The sequence below is a fragment of the Alosa alosa genome, chromosome 1 (assembly GCF_017589495.1).
Source record: "Alosa alosa isolate M-15738 ecotype Scorff River chromosome 1, AALO_Geno_1.1, whole genome shotgun sequence".
NCBI lineage: Eukaryota > Metazoa > Chordata > Actinopteri > Clupeiformes > Clupeidae > Alosa > Alosa alosa.
This window is the reverse complement of record NC_063189.1, coordinates 41,967,695-41,990,782: the sequence shown is the minus strand read 5'-3', so window position 1 is coordinate 41,990,782 and position 23,088 is coordinate 41,967,695. Positions and strand designations below refer to the sequence as shown.

Genomic DNA, 23,088 nt, shown 5'->3' with positions numbered 1-23,088 from the left:
AATTTAACCCAGGTTCCTCGGAGGAGAAGTTTTACTTTGAAGAGGAGAACAGCCTCTGAGCACAAGAGATGTTTTGACAGTCAAGGAGCCAGGGGTAGAAAAAAATAAGTTTGAGTTCTGCAAGTGATTTCTCTGTTTTTTTTTTTTGTTTTTAAAGAATGAAAAAAATTACAAATGTATGCTTCCCCCCATCATCTTTTTTTTTGAAAATGAGAAACTCAAAGACAAATACAGTATGAGAGCAAATGAAACCTGTTTGTGTCTGATGGCAGAAGTGGACAGATTAATGGAGTGGAACAACAGAAGGTTGATATCATCAGAGACACATGCAGGAGAGTGAGCAAATTAACTCCATTGCAAACACCTCCCAGAGCCAAATGCTGGACTGGATTAAGATACAGAGACATGAAGGATGTTCGATTTGATCTTTTATCAGGATTCTGCAGTAATTTAATGTTGCTTGTTCCTTAGGGTGATAGGCCTATTTTATGCATTTAGCTGATTAAAGGCATATTTACAGATATCACATTATTTTAAGGAGGGGCATTTTTTAAATGTACATAATTATTAAGCTACTAATGATCATAGGCCCATTATAAATCCTGTTAAGTAAAACCGAGGAGAAACAACATGAAGGGGAAACTAACACGTGCCTACATCCCTGTTTGGTCTCTCATTGGTAGTCCTAGTGGTTGTAATCGCCATTTTAAAGGGAGTTGAACAATTTCACTGTTGTAGAATCCAGAAATCATCAATGGGCCAAGTCTACAGTCGGATAGCAATAGCTCGTCTGAATTCAACCTCTAGTTGACCCCATATGATCTTTGTTTCAAACCAGAACGAGATGAGGGAAAAGTGAGCCTTCGACTTTATCGGTCTCCAGAATTAACGTAAATTGCATCTAGCAGGACCAGGGGAGACCTTTAATGAGGACATACTTTTTTGATTATCACGACATAGCCTACAGCTTGCGGTGTCGTAGGGAAACGTGGAGAGCAGAAACCTAACTGCATAATGTGAAGTAACGGGCGAACAACCTGGAGCTTTTCAGATCTACTACTTTTACTAGCGCCTCTATGTAGCCTACTCTCTTGACATGAGATAGGCCTAGTGAGTGGGCTATCCCGTTTTATCGAAGCTTTGCAGTAAATCAGTTGTGGGCAAATCCATCAGCTGACGGTTGCCCGGGAAAAGGGGCCATCCTGGAGCCAGTGCGTCCCTGCGATTTGAACGAGAGCCAAAACACATTGAGTCATTTTTTAACAAATCAAAAATATGTTACAAGATCTCATCGGTACAACATGTGTCCATTCCCTATTTGAAGGCCAAAAAAGAGTTTAAGGTCTCATTCAGACCAAAATCGCTTTAAGAAAGTGAGTAGCCTAGGCCCAAGAATAAAGAAGGCACAGAGTCGTCATTCTAGTTTTAAATCCTCATGTCAAATTTGGGAATGTTACGATCAGCTTCTTGAAGTGACTGCTAGGTTTCCAGCCAGACACGAGGACACCAAATTTCCTGGGTCAAAAGGAGCATCCTGAGTTCATGAGCCCGACCTATCCTAATTTGATCTATCCTTCCGCGTGTCTTTGAAGTGATGGCGAGCCCCATGGCGATATCGAGTGCTATCTCAGACCACAATGGAAATGAATCCATAGCCTCTTTTGACCATGGTAGCCTATATCTAGGAACTTTTGTTCGCCTGCCGAATATTAGGCTAAAGATCAAGGGATCCGCCTAACGAGCTTAGGTGAGTGAGATGTTCAGCTCCTGTTTCTAATTTATTTTGTTTTACTTTAGGCTATCAAAAATGTGAAATCAAATGGTTGGACATGCAAAAATAATTCGGGTAGTAGTAGCCTAGCCTACAATAAATTCACTTTGACTAGAAAATGTTAGGATTTTTTTTTTCGGTTTATGTATGCTAGCCTTGGTTTGGGCCTATCATTTTTTTTTTTTTTTGTTAAGAAAATTGGCCAATCTATAGGCTGTTCATTTAACATCCCCTCTCTTATGTTACTTGAATTTCTCCTGGGGATCAATAAAGTATCTATCTATCTATCTATCTATCTATCTGTAACGGCGGCTTGTCTTCAATGTTCCAGTCCAATTCTTATTATGATGTTTTCTTTCTAACTAAACACTTAAAAGTCTAGGCCTGCCTTTATTCTAGAAAGTCAAGTCACGCAGAAGCTCGTTGCTACCACCTAGTGAGAAATGTATAGGCCTAGTGTTGCTAGTCCAACAATTGAATAGCCACAATTCCTTTGGATATATGACTTTTTATTCACTCAATAAATATACCTTGTAGACCTAAGTAAGTCGTTAGTCAACATCAATTTAATACTGTTTATTGAATTAGTATTATAAGAAAAAACAGCTTACTGCACTGATATGATATAAAAAGATATTTATGTTAGTTCAAAAAGGTTGTGCTTTTCAGACCCTGCTGAATGTTTATAACAGGCATCCCTTAAGAATCATTAGTGATTGCCTTGTGGCTCAGAATCTGTAGCCCTACGGTGCAGTCCCCACAGTGCTCTTTAAATGTGTGCTCCAGAGAAACGCCCAGCTGTGGAGAGAAAAAATGTCATGATGTAAATTTATCCAACAATCAATATTACCCTAATATACTGTAAATAGCTGTAATTACTCTAATATGACCTATGGATGGATAATAATTCTGTCATACACTGATAGTGATTACAAGAGTCTAAGAGGCTAATCTCCATTTCATATTCTTTATCACTCATTTTGTTTTATTATTTGATGAGGAAGAAGGCAACATCAGAGCCTGCAATACACCCATGCATTGTATATATATGTGTATAATCATGTTTCATCTTTGTGTACTTGGAGATAGAGACTTGGCATGAGCCTCTTTTTAAATTGATATCTAATATTCAATTTACTACAGTATTTAATGTTAAAATGTGTTGCACTCATTTTTATAATGAAGCATATTTTAGGGATGCACTGATAAGCATGGCCTGTAACTCACTCTGCAAGGCCTACGGTCTCCTCTCCCCGTGTGTGTGTTCAGGTTGCCCCTCACTTTCATGATGACTCTGGTGGGATCTAATGGAGGCATTTCAGTGGAAATGGATGTGTGAGTCAGCCTCTGTGATTTTCTTGTGATATCAGTAACACTTGAACATTACTGAAGCAATTCCAAGACCACATCACTCAAATTAATCAAAGTGTAAGCCACTGTACTTCTTCCAGTTACCTTTTTGCTTCTGTTCTTCAGTCGTTACACTGTTTGAGCGGGATGTTGGTGACTTACTGCTGGTAAGTGGGGAAGTTGTTGAGGTGCGGTCTTCAGTTGTGATTGCAGAAGTGGTTAGCTGAAACAATTTTTGTTTCCATATATTAGCTCTATAGCCTAAGTTGTCATAAACTAACAGACGATTACTAATAATTAGTAGAATTTGAGTGCCTTCAGATGACTTTTTTAAAGGGTTTTATAAAATAGTAATGATGACTAGTGACAATTAAATATAGGCTAATATAATTAAATATTCCTAATGAAACTCTCCCAGGACCCAGACATTCCCATAATATATTGAAGTGCATATTGTATTCTTACGAGAGGAATTGCAGGTCTGATTGTAGTCAGTAGAAAAAAAGCAGAGGCGCACTCAAGGGCTTGATTCTAATACAAATTTGTATTGAGAGCCGAGGTTTTTTCAACAAGTCTACAGACAAAAAACTGGGAAACAAACGTTTCGGGCTTAGCCCTTTATCAATGTCTCCATTATGAAAATGGAGACATTTTTTTCATAAGTAGAGCGTCGAAAGGGTTCTATCTTGGAAGGGTAATTATCATGGTAAAGATGGGCTAAAAGACTGTAGACTGACGGAAATGTAGGCTACAAAACATCAAGTCATATTCATGCACAAGCCAACTAATATACGGTAACCTATACGATAGGCTACTGGAAGACATTAAAGATAATTATTTAATGTAGCTATAATGTTCCAAAATGTACCAGCAATGTAGTATAGGCCAGGGGTTCCCAAACTTTTCCACGACAAGGCCCCCCAAATACCACTAGGTTCTGGCCAAGGACCCCCTTGATGTGTTATTAAACCCATCGGCAATACTACGGCAAATGTAAAAATACATTAAGCTAATCCTAATAATTATTTTAGCCACAAGCACTTCGCGATAGAGCACACAGTGTGTAAAAATTGCATTTGGGGCTTTCTGCTATATGAGAGCTATCACTTTACTATTATTCCCAGTCATTATCATGAAAAATATAATGTTCAGATATGCAACAAATTATTCTAATGGCATTGTATAACAACCCTCATAGTAAAAGGTATATTTTACATTTTTCAAATGTATTTATTTGTTTCTTTTATTTTTCCTTCCAACTTCCTGAGGCCCCCCTGGCACCCGCTCGCGGCCCCCACTTTGAAAACCACTGGTATAGCCTACAGGAATTAAATATTTCCAGCAACAGCCCTATTTATTTTGTGTTGTTTCAGTTGTCTTACAGTGATTAACTTCAACTACAATCTAGGTAATTTAGCTCTTTACACGTAGGCAAATTCAGTAACTGTTTGGTGCTGCTGTCAGTTGAGCATTGTATAGTTTAAATGTAGCCTATTGAATAATTTGAAATGATACTTTGAATTCAAGCAGAAACTCTTCTTTAATAATTGCTTGTATAGCCTAGGCTACTTGAATATGGAGATCATGTACTCCATGGCTACCTGATCAGTTAGATCAATGTTCAGTGCTCCATGACAGTGATTGCATATTTAAGAGGCCTATTTGAGGGTCACTTTCAGTCCCAGCTCCATGACAACGAAGGAATATGAAAATATGAAAACTGCATATTTAAGGGTAAAAACGCTAACCTAACTTGTATGTTAAAAGATGGCATTAGATTTTTTTCGTCCCCTTCCCAAACGTTCTCCAACGGAAAGTTTCCAAATGGATATGCAGAGCAAATGCGAAGCAATCCATCTGGCAGAGTCAGGTTGTCCTGTACATATCCTATCCTTTTATCCTAACAACAACAATTTCTGTTTCCATATATTATATGTAACTAGTTGTTATAAATTAACAGACAATTACTAATAATTAGCAGAATTTGAGTGCCTTCAGTTGACACTACATTGGATTTTTTGTAAAGGGTTTTTATAAAATAGTGATGATTAATGAAACACTCCCAGACATTCCCACAATATATTGAAGTGCATATTGTATTCTTACAAGAAGAATTACAAGTCTGATTGTAGTCAGAACAGCAGTTTCTGGGAATGAGCCAGTACTCGTCACAAAAGAAGCCATTACGGTTGCTGAGTTGTTACAGCCCGGACAGCAGAGCGATGTTGGGAAGGAGCAGCTCGCTAAAAAAAGCTGCAAAAAAAAGGGGCAGGAAAGAAAACAAAACAGTTGAAAAATTGCAGTATTTTTGTTTTATTTGCCTATATATTTTTTAAAAACTACAGTTCTTTAACCTACCATCACTGCATTCCTAAAAAGAAAAACTGAGAAAAGACCTCACTGTCATGGTAATACCCATACACACACCACATTGCTCAGTGTTAAGGAAACATGGATGGATTATTTTGTAGTGGTTTTCAGCCTCCATTACTGATCACATGAAACAATTCTAACAGACTGGTTTCACAGTGAAATAACTTTAACTGAAATCCTTTAAGGCTCATGTAAAGCATAACTATTTTGAAGGTGCCCTGTCACTAAATGTAAGCAGCCCTTAGCAACAAGTCCCAGGCAAAAATAAATAATATACAAATATAATATAATATAATATACATTTGAAGAATGTGGAGTCTTAGGGCCATTTCTTACACCTCGCCCATAGTGGTGCCAAGTGCGACACAAGTCTTGCTCCTAGTTGCTTGAAAGGCACATGTGAAGCACAGCTATTTTGAAACACAATGACTAATCAAGAAAAATAAGAACAACCTTTTTGACCAATGTGTGTCGTCTGGCGAATTTATTAAGCCGCCAAAATAGAAAATTTTGACTGGACACGTCTTAAATGCGCTTAAACCATACGCTTCAGACCATGTATTTCAGACCGTCAAAATAGGGCTCTTAATGATTAGCTTCTTTTCAGAGACAACCACAATTAGATTAGCATATATATTTGCACTTATACTGTATAAAGTATTTGAACATATACAAAGTGCGCTTACTTTCTAGACATACAGCATGTTATGGTTCAGAACAATGTAGTGGAAAAGTACTGCAAAATGGTTGACAGCATGTAGCTTTACTGTAAAACGCCAGAATGATAAGTAACATTTAGACAAGATTTCAGAAAATATTTTCCCAACCATGTTTCTCCATGCAGCTATAAACTGACTGTGTTTGAGGTCTTTTCTCAGTCAGCGTAAGGTGATTTTCCCCCTCTTGCTAGAGTAGGAACTAGTAATAGAACATGCTCAGTAGCAGCAGCTGTTGTCTAGTGTTTACCTGGGCTCTCTGATGCTGTTTGCAGAATGACCAGCAGTAGAAGAGCAGTGTACGTAGAGCAGACCATCATTCCTTAAGAGTGGAGAGATGCTATGCAGAGGGAGTAGATGAGGAAGTTGTCCGGTCATACTAACCAGGATGTTTTTTTGGATAATAGTTTCTAACTTCTCATAGGATTTGTTGACACTACAGGGTGTTTTCAGGAAATAATGATTTTTTTTTTCAAGTCCCCTACTGGGTAATGTGGTTTTAATAGCTTTAATAAACATCATGTTGACAGTTAAATATAATAAGACATATATGATATCATGTTTCTGGACCATGATCAATACACATAGGCCAAGTCAACAGATAGTAAAGTGATAGTTTTGAAATACAGAGCAAACACTGCTAAAAGGCACATTTCTTTGGTTTTAATCATGAGGGACACATCAGCCAAGTCAACAGACAAAGTCACTAGTAAAGTGATATTAGTTTTGAAATACAGAGCACAAACTGGTGTTAAAAGCTAAATTTCACAACAAGCATTTCTTTGTTTAAGTCCATGGTGATGACGGCTATTCTATAATGGAGTACGAATGATTCACCACACGTTTACTCAGCGATTACATTACATTACATTTGGCTGACGCTTTTTAACCCAAAGTGACACCCAAAAAGGAAACAAATCAAGGTAGAATAGCCAACTACTCAACATAATATTCTAATACCTGATGGAATGTTGGATTTCACCCAATCAAATGTATGTTGGTTATTCTGCTCTGTTTACCATAGATCAAGAATGCAAATTCTGGAACATACTGGTAGATTCTGTAGAAAAGTTCAGTGTTTACCTGCTCTTTCCTGTGCCTTTTCTAAAACAAACAGTTCAACAGAACGAACAATGATCAACACGTCAGAGAACTCATGGAAAGTGAGATGCTATGTGAAGGTGAGTGATAAGATACTATGACTGATGTCATGCACTCCTCATTTCAGCTATTTGTTGAACGTCCGGTTTGGTGATAATATGCTCTTGGAGAACATCAATGTGATTTTAACACACCAAACAGTGCAGAACATAATATTACAAACAGAAGTGCTCAAGGACAACACACACATACAGGCACACAGGTTGAGTGAGTTAGACTTCCTTATCTGTTCCCTCTGCACAGCATCTCACCTCTCATACTGTAAGGAATGATGATCTGCTTTGCACGCTATACATATGGCCTCACACATGAGTCTGACCAGAAGTGCAGAGTAGGCTATATACTCAACATCAAACAGGTTAGTTATAGGTTACTTTGCAAGGTGGTTTAGGGTTCTTGTTCAGCTTTTTCAACCTCAACAGGGTTGTAACTTTGCACCAGTAACTTCCCCTCAAGTGTGTGCTGCTCTCTAGTGGTGAAACAGTAGTAATGCAATTTGTGTGTTGTATTGAGAAATGGTGTAAATTCAAATCTCAATATAGACAGATAATTAAACAGTTATCAAGTGTTCCTTTTGGGGGGCATTTGAAATTTGGGGGTGAAATGAAATTCTGTTTTGTTCTGTTTTGTTGATTACTTTTCCATAATGACTTCACAAGTGATAAACCAGTGCATAGGCCCACTTATTGTGACTGTTTAGAAGTCTAACCCTCATCAGGGCTGTGCAGTCCCTACACATTTCACATGTTCTTTAGAAGAAGGACCAACTGTGGATAAACAAGTTGTTGCCAAATGACTCCACTGCTCCCCACCCAAAACTGTCAGTTCACTAATTAATTGTGATAACTAAATACAAGGAAATGACTGAATAAATGGAAGTAGTAGAAGTATTAGAAAGCATAAGTGACTGAAATGGAAAGGCCAAGCAGGAAGTGTAAAGGCTGTATCGCTCGGTCTTCTGTTGAACGTCCATCACTCAAGGAACCTTCATGATTGTTTTGTTCAGAATCAGTACTTCACAGTTACTGCAGAGCTCCTTCAGTTTGTTCACTAGAAAAAAGTCCAGCTGTGGAGAGAGAATATATCACAATGAAAACCCTCAGTGCATTAACAATTAACAACACACATATTATTGACATTTTGAATAACATTTTTGTATTTGGAGATACCGACTCTGGCCCTATTTTTAACGGATGTACTGTAACTTAATATGTCATTTAACATTCAGTATCTAAAAGCAATACAGTCTACAGTACTTTATTATAATGACCTTTAAGCATTTTTGGGTGAATAAGCATGGCATGATGTAACTCACTTCCTGGAAGGCCGCCTCTCCCCTGTGTGTGTTCAGGTTGCCTCTCACTTTCATGATGACTCTGGAGGGATCTAAGGGGGGTATTTCAGTGGAAATGGATGTGTGACTCCTGACACTGATCAAATTGAAACCTACGGTACATTGTACTAGACCTACTCTCAGTCAATCATAGACTAAAATAACTTGTAATAGTTGGTAAGAGTTTGAGTGACTGGTAAAGACCCAGTGAAACTGCATGCCATGGTGAAACAGGGGTCAAGTGTTCCTAATGTGATTAAATATTTCTGAGGGATGCCAATTCCCATAATGGATTGAAGTGGGTATTGTTTTCTTACGAAGTGAACTACAAGTCTGATTGTAGTCAGAACAGCAGTCTGTGATACGGACGCAGGCCTCATCACAATAGCAGCCGTTACGGTAGCATGTGTTGTTTAGGCCCAGACAGCAGAGCGATGTTGGGGAGGAGCAGCTCCCTAATGATGCAGAGGAGAGGAAAAGAAAAGCTTTGACTGCAGAAGTATTAAACTGCAGGAGTATAAGAAAACATTTGTCAGACAGCATTTTAAACAACCATGACTGCATCCTAGAAAAAGAATCCTGTGAAATAGTGATCACAATGTCCATGCCCACACCAGATTGCTCACTGTTAAGAAAACATTAATGGATGATCTTGTGGTGGTTGCAGCCTCTTTTAAGTGCATTGATTATATAAAGCAGTTCTAGTAGGACTGATTACAAAGAGAAAATCTTTACTAAAATCCTTTAAAGGCATCCTATGTAACTTTTACCTATAAATATAAGAGCTGCAAAGTCATTTTGATGGAAAAACAAACTTGATGGTGCCGCCGAGACATCTTACGAGAATCGTAAAACATTTTCTTAGATATAGCTCTTTGGAGATTGTCTTCGCCTGTTGCTACTCCTTTGACTCCAAAACAAATGTAAGGTGTCCAGGGGGAAGGGGTCAATATTATATATATATATATATTCTGTGACTCTATAGGGGAAGTGCAGAGTCACCAAAATACCTGAAACTGCATTCTCTTTTTATTACTAGACACATTTTTTGATGTTGTTGTTGTTGTTAGTGTTGTTCTAATTAGGAGTACTACAAGAGGAGAAGTCACCATTTATAGACAACAAAAAAGCAAATATGTTTTCCACATGGTTGGACTAACCAGGTAGAGTTGTGACTGCTGGTGTAGAGGAGAGTAAGACTGTTGATGAAGCCTCTGTTGTTCTCATTGTTGTGGATGCGGATGGATAGAACACTGTAGAATGTGATGTTGAAGGGGAAGTCTGAGGTGGTGCTGTGACTGCTGCTGACTTTGATGGCTGTGCTGGTGTTGTGATGGAGCCTAAGGTAGAGACTGTTAGTTATAACTGATGTTGAGGTTGTTTGTAATATTGAGGTTGATGCTGAAGATAATGCACTTGAGAAGCTTGTACATATACAGAAATAGAAAAAAACTGAGCCTCATTCATCAACTTTCTTACAAAGATTTTTTATCTAAATTTGAACCACAAAGATTCTGACATTCACCAATGTTTTGTTATCTGGGATTTGTTCTTAGAATAGAATCTACGCACACTCAAGAGTACTCTTACGAACATTTGAGTACTGACTTCCTTGTGCAGCATACTCATGTTCATCTGATTTAAATTCAAATGGCTTTAAGACAGGGCTCGAATTATCTTTTTGTCTTTAAGGGGGTCTCTCTATCTCATAAAAAGTTGGCACATCCTGCGCATAGCCTAAAGGCAATACAATTAAATAGCCTAGGCGCCAGTGGCACTTTTGCGCAGTATATGCGCACAGTAGGCCTAGGCTATAACTTGACACACGCACACAGCAGACAGAGATTTTTCATAGAAATGGATTCCTTTTCATTAATTTCAACATATTATTGATAGCAATAGTCCATATTTCATTTCAATTTCACAATACAAAGAAATAGACTAAACGAGTAAGTCTGAGTGCCATTCTCATTTTCATAACGTAATTCATTTGAACCAGACCACCGTCTCAGATAGGCTATCCTCAGTGTCAAACACAATAACGCATGTAGTCTTTAATTTATACATAGGGAAAATGCAAATTAATAAAGCCATTGCAGCCAAACTATGTTCTAGTATTATAGGCTAATGTACATCAAGGACGTAGGTTTGGTCTCAGCTTTGGTGGGGACACATCCACAACTCCTGTTGTCACGATACCAACATTATTGTTTCAATACCAATAGCAAGTGAAGAATCTCGATTTCGATACTATTGCGATTTTTTTAAATTTGATTTGGTTTGTGTGATTTGTGAGATCATTCACATCAGTGGCAATCATAGAATTTGATTGACCCTCCACACACACACACACATAGAAAGTGATGGTTGTCATAGGTTTCTTTTTCATATTTTGGAATTATATATAAACTATACATTTATGTTGATAATTATTTATAGTATTTTATGATCTGCATGATTACTAATAGCTAAACACATTTAGTAATTTGATTACATCATATTGATATTTAAATTATTAGGCTACACTTGTCTATATCATCACATTTGGTGTGTAAATCTAATTGAGTGCCTGTCACTTTAAGAGGAACGTGAATGCTGAAAAATAGTTTCGCAAGTGCAAGGATAGTGGATTCAATTAATCCTGTTTGCTATGTCATTAGATAAAATAAATGTTAAAAAAAACTAACAAGTCAAAGAAAATCTTTCTGGGATGAGATCATAGAAGAGATAAGTGTCTCGCAATGTTCATTTCTATGAGTATGGAAATGCACCAGTTTATCTTTTATTTCTTTCATTGTGCAGGCTACATTCACAAATACATTAGCCTACATAAACAGAATATAGGAACAGGAAAATGTCTCGGATCCATTGTTTATTGCGACTGCAAGATTGGTAGCCCCATTATCCTAACAGTCAGTGATGGTGACTTATAGCCTATGTGACTGTCCGTGCGGCACACCCTTATTCAACATGACTCCTAACTTTGGTTGAAAGATTACAGAAGCTAGGTTAGCTGTGACAATATCCTGGGTAATATCCTAACAGCTAATGCTATTTTACACATTAAAATCCACATTTGAAAGCCTGGTCACCAGTTGCCAGTTTGTATGGCTAATTATTTTGCCTAGACTGCAATAAAAAAGCTTCGTATTTTTGGGTGGCATACCTTTAAACACCGTTGCCTTCTCGTTTTTGCGCTGTCAAAAGATGCTATTAAATCCACTAGCTACTAAACCGAGGAAGACACCAGGGTTAGCTAACGTATCTTCTAATTTCAACCTCTCAAATTGTTTTTTTTAATAACAGAAACTCAACATGGTTAACAGGTGCAACACTCTTCGCCATTTCTGCATCTTGAAATGAAACGATAGGCCTACTGGCGGAATAATTTGAGCAGTTCTAGAATATGACCATGGGGCAGACTACTTTACGACCATACAGGCGTCTTTTAGCGCAGATTGCAATCCTTATTGAAGCCGCCAGGGTTATGCGATAAGTATATAACTTATATGTGTCATGCCCCAACATTGCATGACACATTAAACTCAACGAGAATCGCCACCATCATCCAAAAGTTGATGTCAATAGACCAAAAATAGTTGGAAAGCCTACAGAAACTATAGATAATTAATGTGACCATCACATTATTAAAAGTAGACTTGAAGCAATGATTTACTGAGGAACTAGTTTTTGTGGAGGATGCTTCAGGTAGTTCGCTGCCCCACCTGCCCATATGGACCGCACGCTCCTGTTACGATATAAAATAGTCTAATAATAATTTTTAAAAAGTATAACAAAAATTGTCATTATGTTACAGTAGGTGCGTGGTTAGGTGCTGTGGTTTCATTCAAGCTGATTGGACTGCAAGTAGCGTCTTTTTACGCAGAGTGATTTAGTCTAGGCTAGAAGTTCTAAATGAATAATCTGCTAAAACAAACTGCGTCTGATATTGACAGACACAGACACACCAGCATAACCTGAATTTCCATTCAAGGAATAAAGGAGGTAGTCTATAGCCTACAATAATAATGATCACAATCTCCATGTTCTGTCCTGTGCACGCAGCCAAGCCTTGTTAATGACTGTGATGAAAAGATCTGCACGTAACCTACTTGCTACATTTTGAAGGTTAGCATAGTAGGCTAACCTGTCACTGTTTATCCCTGTAAGAAAACGACACTAGAATTAGTTACCCAATTGTGCCTGTTCCCTTTGTGTTTGACTGTAATCATGTTATACATTAATTAGTGATTAAAAATGACCTTTCTGCGCTCCATACTTGTAACACGAACTGATCTTACCTGACCCGAGTTTGTGTGTGTGCCTGTCTGCACTCATGATTCTCTACAACTTTTTACTGCATTGCCATCAACAAAGTAAAGGCAAAAAAGGTGTTTCTTTGTCGAACAAATTGGGATGCAATGTGAGGCTTGAATTGAATACCATGCAGGAATTTGCTAGGATCTCAAAACCGGATTATGAACATTCTTTGCCATAGAGAAACACTCAATAGCGTTGGATTATAAACATGCTTTGTCACAAAAACAGAGAAAACGCGAGGTAAGTCGAGCTATATGAAGTTATTATTTTGCTGTCACTTCGTCTGTTTTATAACCCAGAAGGATGTACTTGGTATCAAATGATAGCTCTGTCTCCTCTTTCATCTGACATGCGTGGCATATCTATCCGATGACAGGTCCGACGAGAGTAATGGGTGTGCAGTTGGTTTTTGTACATGACGTTATTATTTTGCAGTCACTTTGTCTGTTTTCATAAGCCAGAAGGATCGACATACCTGGTACCAATGGATAGCCCTGTGTCTCCTCTTTCATCTGATATGCTTGCCATATCTATGAGTTCACGAGTAATTCAAACGAGAGTAATGGGTGCGCAGGTGAACGCAGAGACTGTAAATATGATTTAATGTCTTAATGATTTTTTTAATCTTCATACTTTAACATACAGACAAGTGCGTGGTCTCGTTGGAAAGCCCCACTTCTGCTCTGTCACAGGATAAAGGCTTCTCGCTGCTATGAACAGTTGCGGAGCAATGTAACAGAGAAGAAAGGGTGTGTTTATTCAATCGGCTTTGCATCAAAAATTTCACGTAGGCCTAATTTCCTGGAGTGCCTTCACGGACCCCCTTCGCGTACCCCGCACCCCCTGCACCGGTGCTTCCGGCGCGCTTGCCTTCAGATATGAGAGACCCCCTCAGATTTTTGACTTTGTTGCTTTCATGGGAGCCAGTCCTCACTCTAAGGGAGCTCGGCTTCCTCTGGCTCCCACGTAATTCGAGCACTGCTTTAAGAATTGACTATAGGGGACAACACAGCATAGCAAATTGTTAGCAATGAAGAAAATAATAAGTTTGATATGGTCAAACAAAATCCTTACGTTCAACTTTTATACTGCTCACATTGAGGTGAAGATGAGCAAAGTGTGAATTGTTGGAGGAAGCAGCTAGTACCAAGGTGTCAGTCACATTTCCAGTTTCAGGAACAGAGTTTACATCATTGAAAATCAGTACTGAATCCACAATGACCGACCCCTGTCTGAGAAGATGAAATATCTATTTTAGTAAAGAAATGAAAGTCTGAAAACAAATATGATTAGGCCTATGTATTGTATGATAATTGATCTGTTACACTCTACCTGAAGCTTTTGATTTCTGCATGGTTGAAACTGGATCCAAATACTGCTGAATATATGCTATCAAGCTGAAATCAAAGTGTGCCATTTTGTATAGGTTATGCAGGTTACTTTTAATTGAAGAAGTAAAAAAAATGTCATAGTGATGGTTGTACCGCTAAGGCCACTTGAGAAGCCAACTGTACAAATTTTGGTGAAGAGGTGTTTTTAAGCTCTGGTGTGAATGTCATCTCTAGTTTGAATTCCAGCTTGACCTCAGGCTGTGGGACGGATGCTTCTGTGACTGGAGCAGTCTGTGGAACTGGTGTAGTTTGAGGGGCTGTGTTTGTTGAGAAGGCTTAACATATACACCAAAGAGAAACACTTTAACTTTTTAATGGTAAGGAGCCAGCCTTTTGGCAATAGCTTTGGCTTTTGGTATTTATGGAATTGCATGTCTTACATTTCTTATTCTGTGACTTAGACTTTGATTTTTCATCTACCAGCTAGATCACTCACCTGAGGAACCGCTTGATTGTGTTATTTGTGTGTGAACTTCTTTGAAAAGCCCTACAGATTATAAAAAAAACAACAACAAAGTGTTTGTCAATGTATCAGAACAAAAAAATAACTCATTGGATTTCAATGTGCACATTGGTTGCACATAAATGAAATGTCTAAAATTAATGCAGAACGTCTCTTTTGGATTACAAAATTGATTCATAATATGATTACTCAATTTGTGCAAGTGATTCCAAGGAAATTGTTTAAATTGCCGATGGTAGCACACTGAATGCAAATGCGCGATTTGATGCAGGCAAACATATCGACTGTTACTAACGAAGGTTTTATAGCAATATTATAAATGTGGCGACAGAATAGCCTAGAACTTGGGTAAGCCTTGCGTTTAGTAGCATAATTGCGGTGATAGCCAAAACTAATGTGAATCACGGACTATTTGGTACTACAACCAAAGAAAGTAAAGGTGATTAGTAGGCCTACCAGTAGGCCTACCTGTGTTAGCCAAATAAAGGACGGGACTGCACCCTTCACAAACCGTAAAATAAAGTTTATTAGTTTTACAGTTGACTACAGTTGACAGTTCACCATCAGTCCACACAAACAATTCTGGTTTCCTTGCACTAGCCATTTCGTCATAGGCTATTCTGTCTGTTTGTAAAGCACAAACTTTGGTCAATTTCTGTAAAGAAACAGTGCCATCTATAGGCCTGCGGTATGAAGTAACGTGTTGAGTCGTGTTGAGATGGATCCGTTTTGACGGAAATATTCTTGATACGGTTCCAGGGAAGACGGAGGAAAAAAAGATAGTTTTAGTATGTGTGGACTAGGCCTTAGTTTACAGGGATATTCATATAATTTCAACATCATCATGTTATGTAGGTGGATGCATGCAATGAGAGTAGGCATTCAAATGTTGTACTTAAAAATGCAGGCTGCAGTATTACTTCTAATGTAAAATTTTGTTGAGATGACACCTTCAAGATGCAGTCTTGACCTAAACTATTCTGAATAACACTGCAGCATTCTGAAGCATTCATTGTGGTGTGAGACCTGTGCTATGAAACCACTGATGTCTTGAGCATGTTCCACATACTCATGGTGGAACAAAGCATTGTTCATCTGAAAGCATTACATAAGATACAACCCTGCTCCAAAATTCTACTAATCTCCTAGCATAACCCTCATTAAGATATGTGAAAACTTTTGGCAACACTGATAGTTGTGTGATTATCTCCATGTTCTTGCAAAGGCTTATGGGAACACAATGGAATATGATAATTTGTCTTTCTGGTTCAGTACCTAGGTGCTTCACATTGTCTTACATAATTCTGTCTGATAAATTAATTGCTGTGGCAAAGTATGATAGTTCAACATTGTGTTTTAAAGAGAAATTGGAGTTTGTGTATTCATGTTTTGTGGTTTAGTAACTTTGACAAACCCTTTCAGTATAAGTAAGTATAAGTATATGTACTCTTTTGATCCTGTGAGGGAAATTTGGTCTCTGCATTTATCCCAACCCGTGAATTAGTGAAACACACTCAGCACACAGTGGGTGAAGCACACACTAATCCCGGTGCAGTGAGCTGCCTGCAACAACAGCGGCGCTCGGGGAGCAGTGAAGGGTTAGGTGCCTTGCTCAAGGGCACTTCAGCCATGCCTACTGGTCGGGGTTCGAACCAGCAACCCTCCGGTTACAAGTCCGAAGCGCTAAACAGTAGGCCACGGCTGCCCCATTTCTTCCTTTTTTCACAGTATGCTTACCTTATGTGATTCAATAAGATTCTGGAATGCTCAATTGGAATGACTATTTGAATATAAGGTTGTGTTTCATTTAAAACTAAGCTTTATGTAAGGGATAATGTATTGTCCGCCGGTAATTATCAGAAAATAAGTCCCGACAGGGAGAACAGAACAGAATCTCTAGCATGCTTAGATTTATTGAAGGGCTTTTGTGAGGGTGATGTGCTTTCATCATGGGGGAGAAAGTGAAAGAGAGAGAGAGAGAGAGATAAGCCCACAGGCCATAGTCTATAATTGTCCAAACACCGCCGACGCGGCACAACAAAAAAGGAGGAAACAAAGCGGGAAAAGTAACAAAAAAAAACCCTCTGTATCTTCAATCAGTCTCAAAATGAAAATAATCCACGGCAATAATAATCCATAAATCCGAGGGTATGGCAAGACACTTTAAAAAAAAGTTCTATGTGATATTGACCTAAAGTGTGTTGAAACATGATACCGAGTGTGAACTTTTGTCTCATAGCTCATCTCGGCTTGTCCCCTGCACTCCGAAACCTGGCGCTACTTAGCCGATGCTACCAACAGGTTGTTGGGGGTGCCTCGGGCATCAGACTAGCCATGCAAATAAATCACTGTTTTAAAGTAGCTCCACACTTCATTGGTAGACTTCCGAGGGCCCTGACATTTAAAACGAGGCATAGCACTGGTAGTTTATTTACAAGACGAGTTATACAGACATTCAGGAAGTTTACCGTTTGCCGCCATTTTGAATCACGATAAGTCGAGCGACGAGTACAAATGAACAGGTATGATAAGGGATCAGATTCCAAAAATAATTCCGTGGAAATGCATGGACTCCAGTTGCTGCTACTTTAGGTCAATATCACACTGAACTTCTCTTTTAAACTCCGCAAGCAAAAAAAAGGAAAAAGGATAGATCTCACCTCCTCGAAATCATCTGATGGATACGCGGAAAAATATTCCCTTATGTCGGCGTAAAGAAGAGGATAAATCCAGTGTGTGATGTGATAAGGAGGTTATCAGAAGCGCAGATCGCATTCTATCCATGTTCATTCATTCATTCTTCCTTCCTTCTTTCCCGCTTCCCGTTTAAAAAGCAAACATGTGATTCTCAGAGAGCCAGCCATAGGGCCAGAACAGGACAAGTGGGTGCGAGTGAGTGCGAAAAGGTGAGTGACAGTTCTGGACCTATTGTCTGTTTCAGCTAATACTTGCCCTGGATCACTGACTTACGCCCATAGTCATCAAGATAGCTAGCGAACTATAAAGATGGTTATTGAGATTTTAACCATGCTGATCTAAAAACTGTACTTCCAAAGCTACACCAGCATGTTGATTTTCCAACAAGAGGAGATAACATCCTGGACCTGGTCTACACTACACACAAAGGAGCATACAAAAGCCACCCCCCCCCACATTGGACTTTCAGACCATATCACTGTTATGCTAATGCCCGCGATACAGACAAAGGGTAAAAGCGAACAAACCGGTTCGTAGCAGGTAAAGTGTGGCCTGAGGGAGCCTCCGATGCTCTTCAAGACTGCTTTGACACAACAGACTGGGAAATGTTTAAGCAGGCAGCCACTTACAACAACCGACAGACATAGAGGAGTATACAGACACTGTAACCTCTTACATCACCAAGTGCATCGATGATGTGGACCCACACAAAAAAGACATCATCACTCGGGCTAACTGGAAGCCATGGCTGACAGGGGATGTCCTCAGGCTGCTGAGGGCCAGAGACAAAGCCTACAGAGCTGGGGATGAAGCTGGCATGAAAACAGCGAGAGCAACCTGTCCCAGTAAGCAAAGGAAGCAAAAAGGAATACACTCACAAGATAACCACCCACTTCAAAGACAGCAGGAACTCATTAAAGCCTATGGCAGGGCATTCTTTGGCCCCTCAATGGACTACAAGCCCAAGGCCACAGAGCTGTGAGAGCAACATCCCTCTGCTCAACAACCTGAACCGCTTCTTTGTCGCTTTGAAGCACAAAACAGCACCTGCCCACAGAAGACCCATCCCCCTACATGAGCAGCCCCCTGTGCCTCTCTGCCGACAGCTGAAGAGGACACTTGCTGCTATCAACACCTAGTGGGGCAACAGGTCCAGACAACATCCCAGGTCGTGGCGTACTGAAGGACTGCGCGGGAGCTTAAGGATGTCTTCACAGACATCTTTAACACTTCCCTGAAGCAAGCCATCGTCCCATCATGTTTCAAAGCTGCCACCATCATACCTGTGCCAAGAAAACTGCTCCATCCTGCTTTCAATGACTACCGCCCTGTGGCACTGACACCCCATCATCATGAAGTGCTTTTGAGCGGCTTTGTCATGTCACATATCAAAAGCCATTCTCCCCCCACCCTGGACCCTTCCAGTTTGCATACCGAGCCAAGCGGGTTCACAGAGGATGCAATCTGCTCTGCCTCCACCCAGCCCCTCACCCACCTGGAAAAGAGACTCATATGTGAGATTGCTGTTTATAGACTTCAGTTCTGCATTCAACACCATAATACCACAACAACTCATCTGCAAACTCCTACAAACTGGGACTCAGTACCTACCTCTGCAACTGGCTACTGGACTTCCTCTGTCAGGAGGCCCCAAGTAGTACGCGATGTTGGCAACAATACCTCAAGCAGCATCACACTGAGCACAGGGGGCCCCAAGGCTGCTGGCGTACTCAGTCCGCTGCTCTTCACCCTGCTGACGATGACTGCATTGCAACCTACAGCAACAATCACATAGTGAAATTTGCTGACCATTAATAACTTGGTGGGTCTCATCACCAAGGGCGAATTTGTGACTCAATACAGGTTTGGTCCACTCGACATCTGACCACGTGGTGGGGACAACAACCTCCTGCTGAACGCCAGCAAGACCAAAGAGATTGTTGTTGACTTCCCTGGAGAGTCACACCCAACACCTGCCACTGACCATCGACGGTGCTGTGGTGGAGAGAGCGAGCAGCACCAAATTCCTGGGGGTGCACATCAGTGAAGACCTCTCCTGGACCACCAACACTGCATCACTGGCGAAGAGAGCTCAGCCAGATGTACTTCCTAAGAAACTCAGGCGCAGCAAGTGCTCCACCAGCCATCATGACCACATTCCCACCGAGGCACCATTGAGAAGCATCCTTCCAGCTGTATCGCTGTGTGGGCGGAAGCTGCACTGAATACAACAGGAAAGCCCTGCAGCGCATAGTGAACACAGCTGGAAGGATCATTGGTGCTTCACTCTCCCTGAAGGACATTTACACCACCCACCTCACCGGCAAGGCGACCAAAATTGTGAGTGATGCAAGTCACCCCCGCTCACAATCTGTTTGATCTACTGCCCTCTGTCTACATAACTTGACAATAAAGCTGATCTTTGACTTTGACTTTGTTAGAGAAACAGAGCTAAAAGAGCTCAATACCTGGCCAGGTTTTTAAACAGTATATTATAAAGAGAAGTCAACTTTTATAAGGAGAGAGTTAGGCCTATTCCATTTGAAGTAACAGTGGATAAATCTGGTATGCAAAAATAAATAAGATTTGTCTAATTACATAATATGGCCCTTTGTGTGGTGGATACAACACATTGTAAATATGGTTTCCTGGCTTCCTGGTTCAGTACTTAGGTGCTTCACATTCATCTTACATAATTCTGTTGGATAAATTAATTGCTGTGGCAAAATATGAGTTCAACATTGTGTTTTAGAGACATTGAAGTTTGTGTAATTTCATGTTTTGTGGTTTAGTAACTTTGATAAACCCTTTCTTCCTTTTTTCACAGTATACACTTACCTACGTAATTCAATCATATAAATGGAATGCTCAATTGGAATGACTATTGAATATAATAAGGTTGTGTTTTATTCAAAACTTGAGTTGACATTATCTATCTATAGGGTTATCATCATCATGGAAATGAACAGATTTGTGCTTGGAAGTGTAAGACAAATACATAAGTGCACCCTCTTGTGGATAATATCCACTGTCATCCCATACATCTGAGGGGAGAATCACTACATGTCTACTTGTTGGATGATTCTTATTTGGACCCTGAATAATAAAAACATAAAGCTAGTAACCAAGGTAAAGCACTTCCACAGATTATGCAGGTGCAGGTCAGAATATTTCACTGCTGTGAAGACTTCATGGGCTTCTCCGACTTACCTATCAGTGGGAGGAGTCCCAGGAGAAAGACCACCTTCATTTTGGCCCTTGTTTCCTTTGAAAGAAACGTCACAGTTACAATAAGGGTTGTAGGGTTAAAGCGTCTCCAGATGATTTAATATCAGTGTATCCAGTGGTTAAAGTGGGATCTGGCAGGTGGGCGAACCCTAAAATCCAGTGGGAAAAATGACTCACCGTTGGACAACATATTGAGTATATCGGGGTGTAGCAATACTGAACAAGAATACTGAACAAGAATGGCTAGCTTCTTGGTCACCCCTGTACACGCGAAAAATGAACTCACCATTTATTTTAACAATATCATCGCACTATATCGTTGGTATGAAAGAATATATTTATTATTAATTTATCTGAGGTGGCGGAACTGCATTCCCCCACTTTAACCTCTGAGTGTATCTCTCTGTCAGTCTTTCACGTTGCTATTAGACTTCATGCCCCTCTAGACACAAAGGTTCCAGCAGCTCGGCTTTGTTTGACGACTTCCCCTGGTCTTCATCCCATTTCATTAGGCAAAGAAACATCAAACCAGGGGTTTGGGATTGGTTGATTTGTTAAGATTGTTTGTTTGAATGCTTGCACCTGCTGCCTGATGAACATGTGATATACTGTATATACCCTGACTCATCACATACCTGTTTTGTTAAAGGGACACCAGGCAAGCCTGATGCTTTTTCTCTACGAAACTCCCCCTCACTCGGTCTGAAGCTCTTTTCCTTTTCTTTGCGTCTTCTGTCTAGGGTTTTCGCTGCTTCTTCGCCGGCTCTGCCATTATACACACGTTTGCAACAATCTCTAGCGTTTCGTTAGCCTGCCTCTGTGCTGTAAACTGATCCTGCTTCGGTCGGCGGGTAGGATACACCGAACTTGCAAGTGGGATATTCTTCCTACAGGCAGTAGGGGCGGGCGAGAGAGTCTCAAGACTCGTCAAAGGACTGATTTAAAGGAACTATATGTAAGATTGTGGCCAAAACTGGTACTGCAATCACTTTCAAAATACTGAAGAGCGGTGTATCCCCTCCCCCCTGACTCGAGGTTGCCAACCCGGATGGCGAAACATACTGACTTCGTGATTAGTAGATAGGTGGAGGGTGGCGCATCAGGCCAAAACACAACATGACATGACAAAACAACATCCAACATCAGTTGAGGGCTGCAACTTCACTTTTTAAATGACAATATCCTGGCCGGACTACTGTTGTCAGTGATATAAGTATTTGTAATGAACATGATTTCTTAATGTCTAGTGACATATCAGGGCCATTTTATGATTAATTGAAATATTTTTCTTAAATACGGTTCCTTTAAATATGCTTCTGCCCAGTGAAATAAAGGCATTTTAACATTTTTGGTTTGATGTTTCTTTGCTTAAATGTTTAGGCCCCTCCACCAAAGACCACTGTCTTGGCCTCAATGCTCTCCAGATCTTCAGCTTTTTCATCTAGTTTAGGCTATTGTTGTTGTACACATGTACACGACATTAGTAAAGCAGTCAATACTTTCAATGCAAACATTGTTCAGTGAAAACATGCACATGAGGACTGTTTCACTTATGCAAAATTGCTAACACAATTACAATGCTTTCATTACATTACTCAGCATGGTTGCATGTTTTCGTCATGCAAGTATCATAGGCAAATAGAGAAAATATTTACATGCTTTTTGAAAATTAGATTTCATTTGAATGTTTGAATATCACAAAACCTTTGCTTGGAAAAATACATAATACATGAAAGTAAATCTCTTACAAAAGTGTAGTGAGAGTGGATATCAGGCTATAGAAAAGACTCAAGACATCTTACCTGTTAGTTATCCTTGTCCTTGTGTGTGTGTGTGTATGAGTGTCTTGGGTGTTGGGTGTGCGGGCGTGGTCGAGGAGTGATAACATCATCGACACAACTGAGACATGGTCGATCCTGGTTTGATTCCTGCTGTTGCGAGTTTATCATGGATAAAAGTGTCAGCTGAATATCAGTAAACTTTAACATCCAGATGTTAGTGCTTTTAAAAACATGTGTTTTATTGAAGAGCTGAGATTGCTACTGCAACACCATCCTCAATGTTCCTTCATGAAGAGTAATCACAACTTGGGCTATTTTAAAACTTGAGTGACTTGCTCTGCCATTTAAGTTTCACTGAGAGATATAATGAATGCATTGATGCACTGCCATGAACAACATGGGCAGGGGAATTTAAACCTGCTTAGACCTGTTTTAAGAATGCTGAAATTACAGTCATTGGAACCGAACCTGTATCTTGTGTAATTGTTTTTTGTCTGAACAGCA

At 39.8% G+C, this 23,088-nt stretch overlaps 1 protein-coding gene across 5 annotated transcripts; it reads right to left on the bottom strand.

Annotated features, from left to right (window-relative positions):
• Positions 1–1,782: 1,782 nt before the first annotated feature.
• Positions 1,783–22,655, bottom strand: LOC125301960. Of its 5 annotated transcripts, none has more exons than XR_007194818.1 (13): positions 20,786–21,056; positions 14,852–14,902; positions 14,509–14,690; positions 14,357–14,421; positions 14,121–14,256; positions 9,865–10,044; positions 9,022–9,159; positions 8,687–8,757; positions 6,461–8,437; positions 5,228–5,364; positions 3,227–3,344; positions 2,999–3,075; positions 1,783–2,569 (listed from the first exon to the last, which is right to left on the bottom strand). XR_007194818.1 is itself a non-coding variant. In XM_048254859.1 (10 exons), exons 2-10 carry the CDS (start codon positions 20,823–20,825, stop codon positions 8,348–8,350), a joined length of 975 nt encoding a protein of 324 aa, XP_048110816.1. In that variant the 5' UTR covers positions 20,826–20,840; positions 22,606–22,655; the 3' UTR covers positions 6,705–8,347. The 5 variants fall into 5 exon arrangements, 3 of the variants coding, with proteins under 3 accessions (XP_048110816.1, XP_048110824.1, XP_048110833.1); XR_007194819.1 differs by having other exon boundaries at positions 14,099–14,256; positions 14,509–14,646; XM_048254859.1 differs by lacking the exons at positions 1,783–2,569; positions 2,999–3,075; positions 3,227–3,344; positions 5,228–5,364 and adding an exon at positions 22,606–22,655 and having other exon boundaries at positions 6,705–8,437; positions 14,099–14,256; positions 20,786–20,840.
• Between the last annotated feature and the right edge of the window lie 433 nt (positions 22,656–23,088).

What these genes read in the sequence shown, in the direction of transcription:
- LOC125301960 (XM_048254859.1), bottom strand. Translation starts at nt 20,825, where the DNA reads ATGAAGGTGGTCTTTCTCCTGGGACTCCTCCCACTGATAG. An exon ending in GGGACTCCTCCCACTGATAG is followed by an intron (nt 14,903 to 20,785) that starts GTAAGTCGGAGA and finishes TATAATCTGTAG; the next exon opens with GGCTTTTCAAAGAAGTTCAC. An exon ending in GAGCAGTATAAAAGTTGAAC is followed by an intron (nt 10,045 to 14,098) that starts GTAAGGATTTTG and finishes TCTCTACCTTAG; the next exon opens with GCTCCATCACAACACCAGCA.